The 12897-nt window shown below is 52.7% G+C and overlaps 7 protein-coding genes across 7 annotated transcripts; 4 read left to right on the forward strand and 3 right to left on the reverse strand.

Annotated features, from left to right (window-relative positions):
• Positions 1–113: 113 nt before the first annotated feature.
• Positions 114–2723, forward strand: AYO21_01833 (hypothetical protein; the record flags this gene model as incomplete). The annotated part of the gene is made up of 3 exons (XM_022651815.1): positions 114–330; positions 381–858; positions 908–2723. 3 exons carry the CDS (start codon positions 114–116, stop codon positions 2721–2723), a joined length of 2511 nt encoding a protein of 836 aa, XP_022515933.1.
• Positions 2724–3304: 581 nt separating this feature from the next.
• On the forward strand, positions 3305–4606 carry AYO21_01834 (hypothetical protein; the record flags this gene model as incomplete). Its single annotated transcript, XM_022651816.1, has 1 exon — positions 3305–4606. One exon carries the CDS (start codon positions 3305–3307, stop codon positions 4604–4606), a length of 1302 nt encoding a protein of 433 aa, XP_022515934.1.
• A 36-nt stretch (positions 4607–4642) lies between these two features.
• On the reverse strand, positions 4643–6202 carry AYO21_01835 (hypothetical protein; the record flags this gene model as incomplete). The annotated part of the gene is made up of 5 exons (XM_022651817.1): positions 4643–4658; positions 4753–5419; positions 5470–5824; positions 5875–6027; positions 6089–6202. 5 exons carry the CDS (start codon positions 6200–6202, stop codon positions 4643–4645), a joined length of 1305 nt encoding a protein of 434 aa, XP_022515935.1.
• Positions 6203–6563: 361 nt separating this feature from the next.
• Positions 6564–8294, forward strand: AYO21_01836 (hypothetical protein; the record flags this gene model as incomplete). The annotated part of the gene is made up of 2 exons (XM_022651818.1): positions 6564–6712; positions 6779–8294. 2 exons carry the CDS (start codon positions 6564–6566, stop codon positions 8292–8294), a joined length of 1665 nt encoding a protein of 554 aa, XP_022515936.1.
• A 262-nt stretch (positions 8295–8556) lies between these two features.
• On the reverse strand, positions 8557–10136 carry AYO21_01837 (kynureninase; the record flags this gene model as incomplete). The annotated part of the gene is made up of 3 exons (XM_022651819.1): positions 8557–9026; positions 9079–9553; positions 9612–10136. The coding sequence occupies 3 exons, from the start codon at positions 10134–10136 to the stop codon at positions 8557–8559; spliced, it is 1470 nt and encodes a 489-aa protein (XP_022515937.1).
• A 374-nt stretch (positions 10137–10510) lies between these two features.
• Positions 10511–11206, forward strand: AYO21_01838 (hypothetical protein; the record flags this gene model as incomplete). Its single annotated transcript, XM_022651820.1, has 1 exon — positions 10511–11206. One exon carries the CDS (start codon positions 10511–10513, stop codon positions 11204–11206), a length of 696 nt encoding a protein of 231 aa, XP_022515938.1.
• Positions 11207–11922: 716 nt separating this feature from the next.
• AYO21_01839 (hypothetical protein) lies at positions 11923–12821 on the reverse strand (the record flags this gene model as incomplete). Its single annotated transcript, XM_022651821.1, has 2 exons — positions 11923–12561; positions 12630–12821. 2 exons carry the CDS (start codon positions 12819–12821, stop codon positions 11923–11925), a joined length of 831 nt encoding a protein of 276 aa, XP_022515939.1.
• Positions 12822–12897: the final 76 nt, after the last annotated feature.

The raw sequence follows: 12897 nt of genomic DNA on the forward strand, positions 1-12897 counted from the left end.
TCCCCTCCCCTGCCGCATCTATACAGGTCTACGAATCTTGATTAGCTCCCCATCTATTAGTTGTCATTTTCCATCTTTTGTGCTCTTCCATCATATCCTAGGACACCATCAAAATGGGGTCCTTACCTGTCCAGACCAGTTTCGATGTCGAAGACGTGCTCTCGCAACTGAACACGCCAGAGAAAGTCGCCTTGTTGTCTGGCATTGACTTCTGGCACACCGCTCCCGTACACCGTCTGGGAGTTCCATCGATACGAGTATCCGACGGTCCCAATGGTGTTCGTGGCACTCGGTTCTTTAATGGGGTTCCTGCTGCCTGTCTTCCTTGTGGTCAGCTACGCTTCATCACCGAGCGCCTTTGTGATGCTGATACCTTACAGGCACTGGACTCGCAGCAACATGGGACACCAAGCTCGTCGGAAAAGGTGGAGCATTACAGGGTGCTGAGGCCATCGCCAAGGGAGCATCCGTCATTCTCGGCCCGACGACAAACATGCAAAGATCACCGTTGGGCGGTCGTGGGTTCGAGAGCTTCAGTGAAGACCCATATCTGGCTGGCGCCATGAGTTCTGCAACTATAAACGGCATCCAATCGACCGGCGTTGCTGCTACGATCAAGCACTATGTCTGCAATGACCAAGAGGACCAGAGACAAGCCATCGACAGCATTCTGACAGAACGAGCCCTACGAGAGATCTACCTGATGCCTTTCATGCTTGCGCAGAAGGACTCCAAGCCAGATTGCTACATGACTGCTTACAACAGGGTCAATGGCACGCATGCGAGTGAGAACCCACGATTGATCAAGGATGTTCTTCGTGGCGAATGGGGCTTTGACGGGCTCGTGATGAGCGACTGGTAAGTCCCAGCTTTGTAATACTCGAGACACAAATTTTGACCGAGACAGGTTCGGAACTTACTCAACCACCGAGGCGATCAAAGCAGGCCTCGATCTTGAGATGCCCGGTCCTACCTATATCCGTGGACACTTAGTCAACCAAGCTATGGGCTGTGGCAAGCTTACGCTGCCTGATATCGATGACAGAGTTCGCGAGGTCTTGAAGCTGGTCAAGAAAGTCCAGTCTCTTGGTATCCCAGAAAATGCGCCCGAAACCACGGTCGACACCCCCGAAACGGCCGCTCTTCTTCGTGCGCTGTCATCTGATGGAATCGTCCTAATGAAGAATGAAAACAACATCCTGCCTTTCAAGAAGGACAAAACCACTGCCATCATTGGCCCCAATGCGGCTTATGCAGCCTATTGTGGTGGTGGGTCAGCTTCACTGTTGCCATACTATGCTATCAGTCCCCTCGATGGAATTCGAAAACAAGTGCCAGACGCGAAGTATGCTCTCGGTGCACCGGGCTGGAAAGCGTTACCGCTCATGACCCGCTTAACCAAGACCAAGAAGAGTGAAAATGGCTTGACGATGAGGGTCTTCCTGGAACCCGCATCCGTGACGAATCGCAAGGCAATTGATGAGGTGCTTGTGAACAAGTCAGACATCCTTCTGGTCGATTACAAACACCCTCTTATCAAGTCATCTCTCTATTGGCTCGAATTAGATGGCACTTTCACCCCTGAAGAGACGACCGACTACGACTTCAGTCTGTGCTGCGCCGGCACGGGAAAAGTCTTTGTGAACGGAAAATGTGTTGTCGATAACGAGACCCATCAACGGCCGGGTAACTCGTTCTTCGGTGCCGGTACCGCAGAGGAGATTGGAAGAATGGCGCTAGAAAAGGGACAGACATACGACATCAAAGTGACCTTCGGCACACTTCCAACCATGACTTTCAGTAGCCCCGGTACGACTGGATTTGGCGCTGGCGGGCTGAGGGTGGGACTTGAGCGCAAAGCTGAAATCAAGACAGAAGTTGAAAAAGCCGTTGAGCTTGCCAAAGAGGTCGACCAAGTGATCCTGTGTGTTGGTCTGAATGGTGAATGGGAGTCCGAAGGCTACGACCGGACAGATATGGACCTGCCACCTGGCAGTGACGAGCTCGTCAAGGCAGTTCTCGCCGTCAATCCCAACACGGCTATTGTCATCCAATCTGGAACACCCGTCACAATGCCCTGGCTGAAGGATGCTCCTGCTGTTCTCCAAGCTTGGTACGGCGGCAACGAGACAGGCAATGCTATTGCAGATGTTGTCTTTGGCAACACTAATCCCAGCGGCAAATTGCCCCTAAGCTTCCCAATCAAGAACGAAGACAACCCGGCTTTCCTCAACTACAAATCCGAACGTAATCGAGCCATCTATGGGGAAGATGTATATGTCGGATACCGGTTCTATGAAAAGACTAAGAAGGAAGTCGCCTTTCCTTTCGGCCACGGTCTCAGTTACACCACCTTTAAGATCAAGGATGTATCTGTCAGTGACGACGATGTTGAGCTCGTGGTATCTGCTACGGTTTCAAACACTGGCGAGTTGGACGGTGCGCAAGTAGTCCAAGTTTACGTTGCTCAGCAAAACCCGAGCATCAATAGACCTCCCAAGGAATTGAAGGGCTTCACCAAGGTCTTTGTGAAGGCTGGCGAGAGCGAGAAGGTTGAGATTGTGATTTCCAAGAAGTACGCCACCAGCTTCTGGGATGAGGCGAGGGATGCGTGGGTGATGGAGAAAGATGCCTTTGATGTGCTGGTGGGTGATTCCAGTGCCAATACACCGCTGAAGGCTCAGATTCGCGTCAAGCGGACAGCTTGGTGGAGAGGTTTGTAGACGGTCGTCCGTCTTTGATGTCCTTTACGTTTCCGTCCAGAGTTGGTGATACCCTCTCCTTGGGTGGCTGGTATTGACGAGGTGTCTGGGTGGCGGTTACGGCGCCTCCATGTGTTACAACATATTTATGACTCATGAGTACCTACCTCCATAGACAATGAACACATGAATTTGTATTAACGGCTTGTATACGCGTACGAGGTAAATGGCGTTGAATCCGAGGTATTATTGCATATCTAAGTACCGATATATACACACACACGCCAAGAGCCGTGCCATCATCGTCCTCGTCACCTCGAGACCCGAATCCCACTCAACTGTTGCCTCCATACAAACATCGAGAAAGGCACCTCTCGTCTCAAAACCTTGGAAAAAAGTTTCAACCTTAACCTCAACCTCAACCTCAACCTCAGTCTCCATGACTTGACCTCGATTACGATCTGATTATGCTTGCGATTATGATCTAATTCTGAATCCACACGTGAACAATCCCCATACATCCCCAAGGGGGAAGGGAACCAGGGGCGTCCGCTTCCTCACCGCTTCTGGGCACAAGATTTTCTTTTCTTCCTACAGAGGCGATGGCGACGGCGAAGATGCCCGTCATGTACGCGTTCGGCTCCAACGGCTCTGGACAGCTCGGGGTCGGACATACTAGAGACGTCGTGCGGCCGGAGCGGTGTCTCTTTTCCTTCAAGCAGCGGCAGCGGCAGAGTCGAAGGGGCGATGGGACTGAGGTATCACATCTAGATTCGCATTCAGATGCAGATGGGATCGGACATGGATACGGGAGCTCGAACTCTGAGGCGCTGCCGGTGACAGCTCAGGCACTGAGTGTCAAAAAGATTGTCGCGGGCGGAAACCACAGTCTCGTCCTCACGACGGATGGACGGTTGTTTGTGGCCGGGAAATCAGGGTTGACTTCTGACGACCCGGGCGCCGAACGCGAGTCTACATCCAATGCAGTTTTTGAAGAGGTCACCAGGCATATCCTCTCCTCTTCAGCGGCATCGTCAGACACCGGTAGACGATGTAATGGGGTCATCACTGATGCTGCTGCCACCTGGGACGCTTCCTTCGCGGTCCTGGGTTCCAAGATCATCGTGGGTTGGGGGACCGGGACAAAAGGCGAGCTCGGGTTAGGTCCCAAGATGACTTCTACGGGTAGTCAGGTCAGGGAGATCTTCGACGCTGGCTCAGTTACCCGTCGTGGCGAAGCTATCGACATCATTGACATTGTGGGTTCCCTAGCGCACGTCGTTGTCCTCCTTGCAAGCGGGCAGGTCTACGGATGGGGAAGTTGTCGAAAAGGCCAGCTCGGAGAACAGTTCAAGACGGAGAAGATTCTCTGGTCTCCCCGAAACATTGGTTTAGGGATTCACGGAGAGGATCTCCTGCCTTGGGTTCCGGAGAAAGTGGTCCTCGGTAGGGAGTACACAGTCTTCATCAAGGCAGGCAAGGAGCCGGCGACCTGGGGAGATACCAGGGTTTTCGACGGCAGGGGTCCCGGTCTAATATCTCGAGCAGATGATGTGGTCACTTCCGGTTGGAGTTCGATTCACATCCTCTCGCGAGCACGGCCTGACCAGCTGCAGAGTGCAGGCAGAAATAACCACGGCCAACTTCCTCCCTCTACGCTTCCGGCTGTCAAAAACGTGGCAGCGGGAAGTGAGCACTGCATCGCCCTCACCATGGACAACCAAGTCATCGCCTGGGGATGGGGTGAGCATGGCAATTGTGGCGAGACGCTGGACGACAGAGGAAATGTGATTGACCGGTACAATCTGATTCCGCTGCCGACGCCTGACGAGGACATTGTCGCGAAGAACGTGGCTGCAGGCTGTGCCACGAGTTTCGTGGTTTGCGGGATGAAAGACGGGTGAGTCTTAACAGTCGCTTCGGTCAGTCAAAAATCCCCTTTACTTGCGAAAGTCGCTGAGTCGGAGCAATCTCTGCTGGAAAACGTGACCTCGTCAGAGTCGTCCGCTCTTGCTGCTCTTGCTCCCTTGTCGAGATAAAAGAATGGAACTCGGAATCGCGAATGCGCCGCGACGAGTTTGATGCCGACGCAGCGTTGTCGGCGTTTTCGTCCCACGTCACAATGTCCGGCTCCTCTTCAAAGTTAGGTTCGTCCCATTGGTGGTCGTCGTCATCCGCCGGGATGAAGAGACTGTGTGGGTCGATGCTCATGGAAGGCGCGGGTGCTGCAGCAAGCCCAGGAGCAGAGTCTCCTGAATCTGCCTGTTCAGATGTTGTCTGTGCAGGCTGATCTCGATTGTGCAAAGAGCTGCGTGCTGGAGGCGGCATTCTGGTATCTGCACTTCTTGGAGGGCGAGAATTGAACGACGAGGTTTGTGAGGCGAGAGTTGGTGCTTCAGGAGGTCGAGACGAAGGGCGCATGGATAGATCGCGAGCCGGTGTTGTCGCAACGGATGTGCTACTTGGGACATTTGCCGAGCGTCTTGTCATGATTGTGAATTCTGCTTGGAGGCCATTTTCGCCGTAACTGATCTGCAGAGGTCGGTTGCTTCGCGAATACCTTGCGGTCACTTGTGAATGCATCGTCTCGGCGTGTGTTACGATGGCGCGGAAGTCTCTGACCATAGTACCAATGTGTAACCCTTCTTGAACGTTGAAGTCGCTGAAATCTTTTCGCTCCAGTGCCACAGAGGTATGCATGGGCTGCTTGAGGATTTCTGTACAACACAATTAATGAGAAGCGACGACAGTGGATTAGGGTCAATACCTCTTCCAGCTTGAATCTTCTCCGTATAACTCGTAAACGTGACTTTGCCGTTCTGAAAATACCAATCGAGCTGATCGGTTTTGGGGCCAAAGTATTCCACTATGTCCCGCAGTGTCCGTGACGATATCGACCAGTAGTTGGTCGACCCGACCTTATCAAAGGCCGCCTGGAGGATTTCCCCGGGCTCGTAGAGCAGGCGATATGTCTTGACGACACCCTGCCGGCAATTCAAACGAAACACTAGTCGACATTCTGCCTGGTCTGGATTGGCCTGGAGCTCGCAGTCGCAAGTCTCCAGAGCGGTGTCCTTGTCTCGTTGGTCGCCCAGGCGACGCTTGAAGATGGACAGCAGCGCCTGACTTGTTTCAGAGGTGTCTATCCAAGAGAATAAGGTAAGAGACTTACCCGTATTTGAAGCTTGCAGGACCATTTCTTTGGCAATGCAGACCCTGTGGGGGTCCGCGGGCCTGGAGAAAAGTGGTATTTAGCGAAGAAGGACGAACTGAGGGTGAACGCCGCATGAGCAGTGTTGGAAACATTCAGACTCGCAAGTCGAAACTTCACCCCAAGGACATTAGTCGATTGCCATGACTTTGTTTGCAGCCAAGGCGGGACTCACAAACTGAGGTGTCGCCTCGATGGAAACATCCTCGTCAAATTTTGCCAGGCAGGTGAGCAAATCATGGAAATATGTCGCCCCAGAAGGAGCCACAGTGAACACCAGAGTTGGCATGAGTGTGTAGACGCAGTTTCGGCTGGTGGATGAGGGACGAGGGTGAGGGGAGGCACCGGGAGACGAAGACGCAGGTAGACGCGGGTCGACGCGTAAAGGAGACACAGAGGGTGAAAGGTGATGTCATTTCAAAACTCGACTTTCGAGACTAGAATGAGCAACGAGTCTCCAATGTACACAGCTTCTCACATATCAATGTTTCTCGCCAGTGCAGTCTCTTTATCAAGGATGATTTCCTAGCGTCATCTACTCCCGGGACTTCTCTCTCGATAAGCCTTCTCTACCACCTTCATCAAACTCCTCTCTTGGATATCGCTATCGCGTGCCCTGGTTGTTGGATATAAGGGATAACACCATCACCATGTCTGCATATCGGGGCACCGTTCTCCCCGATGAAATCCTGTCCTTGATATGCGAGGAGCTGGGAAATGAGAGGGAATTCGGCTCGCTCTACACATGCGCACTGAGTTCAAAGTCATTCGCAGACCCAGCGCTTCGGACAATGTACCAGTGAGTTTTGCTGGCCACTAGTTTACTCCTTTCTGTACATGTTCGTGGTGATTGACGTGTCCGCAGACTACACCAGCATTCTCCGGCCTTCGAGCAGAGAGACGACCTGGATGTCCGGCAAAGGCCGACCGACTTCGCGACCAAGGCCGCGGAACAGGCACAGTTCTATCGCAAATGGACCGTATTATGGCGCTCCATCACTCTCTCGAGTCTCGACGACCACACGACTTACAAACCCTACTGTCGATACATCAAAACCCTGGATTTCCGCAACCTGTCGCTGATGCTGGAAGACCCCAAGTTCACCGGTCCCGTTCGAAAGCAGTTCTTTGCTGGGAAACTCCAGCCTTTCCACTTCCCCAAGACGGAATACAAGAGGCAGGTAGTGGACGTCGTTGCCACGGTCAATGCAATCGGAGATGCGGTGACCACGAAGACGACGCTGTTAGAGGAGATTGACGGCCATATCAGCCCCGGGTTCCTGCCAAGGTGGATATCTCGCTCCCCAAAGCTTCAGACTATGGTGCTCTGGAAAGGTGATGCGCTGGTCAACGGCGCCGGAGCCGCAATCGCCGAGCACTGCGATAATTTCCACAGCTTGACGTTACGCGAGTGGGAGTCTCCAGACGCAGACGAGGCATTTGCAACTTTTCTGAACGAGCTCAAGCCGGACACGCTAAGTTACTTTGAAATGATCAGCAACAATAATCTTGGAAAGAGATCTTTTCAAGCACTCGGACGGCACAAAACACTACAACAACTGGATCTGGGAAGTCTGAATCAAGATGCTGTACGGAATCTGAATGCGCTCAGGGACTGCACCGAGATCCAGGCGCTTAAGCTCGAAGACAAATATGGCAATGTCCAGCTGGAGCTCCGAAACAACGATGTATTTCTAGAAGTCGTTGATTGGCTAAGCTCTTGCAGGACTCTTAGCGAACTCTCTCTGAAGAAATTCTTTGATGGACCCGCGTTGCTCTCGAGAGTATTGTGTTCGCCTAATGTGAGGCTGACCAGGTTATCCCTCGAGGGATATACCGTACGCCACACCAATTCTCAGTTATTCCACACTGCACTGGCTGAGCAGAGGTCCCTTGAGTCAGTATGGCTTAAGGGAATTGGTGAAGACACGATGCCCGACGATCTCTCACTTATGGTCGAAGGCTTGTGTAACTTGACGAATTTGAAAGAACTTGTCCTGAAAGATGTCTCGGATGAGTTTTCGGAGGAGCACATCATTTCTCTGGCTGTGAGCCTGCCACTTCTTGAAGACTTCTGGACAAGTGGTGGAGAAGTGTCGGCGGACATCCTCCAACCTCTTGCGAACCTCAAGTACTTGAAGAATCTCACACTGTACGCCATGACTCGGTTTACCTTGAGTGCGATCATGGAGTTCTTGATGAGTCTTGATCCCGAGAGGCAGAAAGGGTTCAACCTGTCGCTGATGGCTGTGGATCCCGACTATGATTTGGCAGAGGAAAGTCAGGAGATGATCCGTGAGTACATGCGAGCAAACCTTGATGGCAGATTCGACTTTGTCTTGTGGCGTGATGCGGAGCCAAGCGACAGTGAGGAAGATTGATTGGCATTGGGTTCTGTGAGTCCGCCAAGTCTGCATGAACCATGCACTTCTGAGAAAGCACAATCTTCCACTATTTGGTTAGGTGGATTGCGTGCCACTCATGTACCTGACTGATGGGTCGTTGGGTATGGCATGGGGCCAGGCTGTTCCCTCAGGGGAGAGCTGCCACAGAGTTCCAGGTACAGATTCTGTGGCCGACCATGAGATTGGGTGATTGAGCGTCAGCAAGCGCTTCAGTTGGATTATGGCAGGGCTCCTTATTTCAGAGTCCTGCCAGCTCTTCCGATACTGGAGCTAGCTTTTCCGTGGATAACCTGTCTTTGCCGAGAGCATCATCCAGCACCTGACAGAAGTGGAAAACATCGGTGAAGGTGTTGTACAAGGGTGCGGGAGCAACTCGAATGACATCCGGTTTTCTCTCGTCCACAATGACACCTTCACGTTCGAGATGATGGAGGACTCCATCGAGTAAGCCGGGTGCCAGTCGGATGCTTAGCTGGGCGCCTCGATCTTTCGCGTCTCTAACTGTGATGATGTCGAATTTCCCTGGCTTTCTGATCGCGATGTCGTCCAAGAGGTGCTCCAAGTAGTTGGTTAAGCGCACAGACTTCTCCCGCAGATCCTTCATGGATGTTTCGTTGAAGATTTGTAACGAGGCAACGACGGCTGCGAGGTCGAGCGCGCTTGGATTGGATACCTGGTACCCCGCGGCACCTGGTCGAGGGAGGAATTCTTCATAGATCAAATCAGCTGAGGACTGTAGACCATAATACCTCCAACTTACTGTTTGTCATTTGGAATCTGCTGGATTTATCATCTCCCCACCATCCGGTCAAGCGCGGCCAGTACTTGTGAGTCGGACTTTTCATGTCGACTTTGCCAAACTTCTCGTTGATGAAGATGCCAGCCATTGCTCCCGGCCCTGAATTGAGATACTTGTAACTACACCAAGCGGCAAAGTCGACGTTCCAATCATGCAGCTTGAGGTCAACATTGCCAGCGGCATGTGCCAGGTCCCAGCCAATCATGATGCCGTGCGAGTGAGCATGGGCTGTGATACGAGGGATGTCGAAATATTGACCGGTATAGAATTGTATGCCTGGTAGGAGGATCAAGGCAAGCTCTGAGCTATGCTCGTCGATCGCTCGAAGGATTTGGTCAGTGGACAAGGTGGGGAATCTGTCATAGACAGGTTCTAACAAAACCATTGCTTCTGCCGGGTCAAGGCCATGATGGATGATTTGCGACTCAACTGCATACTGAAACTGTTGTCAGCAGTGCTTGTGTAGACCTCCAGAAGAACCTGGTCCTACTCACATGATCGCTTGGAAAGGCTTTACCCTCAAGCAGGATCTTCCACCTTCCCTCGCCCTTCTTGCTGGGGCGGTAGAAACTTGACATGAGGAGATGCAGGTTTGCCGTCAAGGAACCCATGACTGCCACTTCCGACTCAAGGGCACCCACGATCGGGGCCATGAGTTTCGCGGCATGGTCATCGATGTGCAAGAACGGTGCAAGGGGAGAGTCTGAATGCTCGACGAAATGCCCCAAAACGCCTTTTGTGCGCCACTGTGTGAGGAACGAGTTGACCAGATTCGCGGTCCTGACGGGCTGAAGGCCGAGCGAGTTGCCGCACAGATACGTGCAGGGCTGAGAGGGTCCTTCTCCAGGCGATTTAGACAGCGTTGGCCTATTCAGATCTGCCCGAGTCGGTATGTGAAACTCTGACCGAAAATGAGATAGCGGATCTCTAGCATCAAGAGAGAGGGCAAAGTCTGGGGAAAATGGATCGCCGGGTTCTTTCATAGAGTAGAGGTCACGGGGTATGTCTGCTGTAGACATGGTGACAGAGAAAATACGACACTCTGTGCACCTTGACTTGATTTCTCGCGGGCAGGACCCGTGGCACCACTTGTCTCCTGGATACTCTCGCAAACGAGATAGTCACGACTCACAAGAGAAAAGTGGCCAGCTTAGAGAGACGTGTAATAGAGAGGGGACTTTTCTTCTAGGTAATAATGAGTTGAACCAGTCGGAATGGAAAACGACGGAATTGTCAGCAACTCGTTGTCGCCGAGGTTTTTCCTTTGGCCGCCGCATTTTCCACCATCGTCATTTTTCCCAGTGACAAAGAGACACACCAACCCACCAACCTGTGTTCTGCGCCTTGCACGCCAGCGACATACGGAGGAATAGCTCTCGCGAAAGTAAAGGCCATGTCTCAGAACTCGATGAGGCTCGCCTTTCGAGCCGCGCGTCCTCTACGCAGACCACAAGACCCGACGACCTACCTCCGAGCATGTCGAGGTATTTCCAATGCTCCGCTGCAGCGGCAAACGACGACCCCAAGACAAGCACACTCTCACCCCATCATCCCACGGCTCGGAAAGAAGAATGACTACGTAACAAGACGACACATCTCCTCCTCGCCTGTCCGGCAGGCGACGGTGGTGGTGCAGAACCCACGGGTCGACGAAGACGGCAACGAGATGACCATCACCATCTCGGAGCGAGCGGCCAAACGCCTGAAACAGATCACGAGCGCTTCTCCCCAGAGCAAGAAGAACACGCTCGTCCCTTCATCCTCCTCCTCTTCCTCCTCGCAGCCAAAAGATTCCCACCTCCGCGTCACCGTGACCTCCGGCGGCTGCCACGGCTTCCAGTACTTAATGTCCCTGGAGGACTCGTCCAAGATCGACCGGGAAGAAGACACGATATTTGCCAGCGACGACGAGACGGCACCGTCGGGCCCGGGCAAGGCCGAGGTGGTCATGGACTCGGCGAGCCTGGAGTTGTTGAAGGGCAGCACCATTGACTTCACCCAGGAATTGATTGGGAGTCAGTTCAAAATCGTGGGGAATCCGCGCGCCACCAGTAGTTGTGGCTGTGGCACGAGTTTTGATATTGAGTGATTCATTCATACCTCTTTTGGGGCAGACGGACGAAGAGGTGGACCGTAGGGACACAGACTGGGGATATCTTGTCGCCGAGGGAAATTGCCGCCTTGGTTCGGGTCTTTGTATATTCTCTGCTCCAGACAGAGACTTTGGATGTGCGTGGCCTCTCAGGGCAAGGAAGCCGGATGTTTCAAGACCAGAGAGAACGAGAAAGGTCGCAGCTTGAGCGTCCTATACATCCTATATCTCCACCGCCGACCATGGCCCGTTTCCTCCAGATAGTTTTCTACGAGACCTTGACATGGGAAGCAGCAGAAGCAGCTACTTCTTCTCCATAAAGGAATTCTCTACTCTGTCCATTGCTCAAACGTTCACAAACCGCTAGACTACCGTGCTCGAACCGCGCCGCCCACAGCTCATGAAGCGTGTGCAACGTGAATTTCGATGGACTCAAAAGAGTGGACAAAGAGAAGACCAAGAGGTACTGAGAAGAGACCGGAAATCGCGGGACTTATTGAATGGAAGGCATGGAATCACATTTTCATAGAGACCTCCCTCCCTGTCTCTCTCTTCCTTTCTCCCCTGGCTGGTGAGGATGGGAAAGGAGAAAAGAGAGAGGCTGAATATCTCTGCAGATGTGGATAGATGAATAGAAGCAAAAGGGGTTCAAACGCTCAAGTTTTCCTTTCCAGCATGTGAGCATTTTTGCCCCCTCGGCCTCGTTGCAGGATCTAGTAATTGTCCAGCTCGTTTGAGAAATCCGTTCCAAAATCAGAGAGCCACTCTTGTGATCCTGCGACTCCCTCACTCCGCTGCCCAAGCTGAGTTTCGCATGACATAGAGGGCTTGAGCTGTGATTCTGTCTTGTCCGTTTGTGAATGGACTCTTCTGATCCGATTGATCTTCGTCAACTCCTGAGCCAGATCAGCAACGGTTCTGAGGTCGTCAACCGCCTTCTCTGCCTGCTCACGCTCGCAAGCTAGCACCTCCTCCTCCACGACCAATACTTTCGAGTCATTGAGTGTCAGGTGAGGAATTTCCCAGGCCTTGGGTGATTCGTAGGACTTGGACATCTCCGCGACCTCCTCTGTCACACGCTCCAGCGCCTTCTGAAGCTTCTCGACGGTTTGGTATCGCTCGTCTCTCAAACGCTGGTATAGTCGCAGAGTTTGCGCGCCGTCGACAATCCTGCTGGCAGCCGCTTCGGTAAGGCCGAGGGTATTGAGCGAAGATTTAATTCGATCGATGAGGGATGGCGTCGGTGCCCTGAAAAATTGGACATTAGTATACGCAGTGGTGACTTCTGAGTTGCCCATGGCCTTGTATGCGAGGAGCAACGCGGCTTTCATGACATCGGTATTGAGCTGGGTCTAGAATATCGTTAGGGAGTATCCATCCACTGAACCAAGGCTGCCGAGCACAGCCAGGGGTGACTTACGATCGTTCGAGCCTCGTCCATCGTTTGCCCACTTTTTGTTTCGACCACTTTGGCTCGCGGGGAGTCTGTCGTGGTCATCAAATCGACGAGGCGAAACCTGAGGACTTTGGGATCTTTTGGATCATGCCAAAATTGCGACAGCTGGGCAATGTCGGAAAAGGTCCCGAGAGGCGGAGCGCCTGGGACAGTCATGTTGGTGGGCATTGATCCTGGGTTGACAGTCAACTCACCTCCGTCAGGAGAGGTCATGATAAGGAAGACGTGTAAG

The sequence above is a fragment of the Fonsecaea monophora genome (genome assembly GCF_001642475.1).
Source record: "Fonsecaea monophora strain CBS 269.37 chromosome Unknown Scaff7, whole genome shotgun sequence".
NCBI lineage: Eukaryota > Fungi > Ascomycota > Eurotiomycetes > Chaetothyriales > Herpotrichiellaceae > Fonsecaea > Fonsecaea monophora.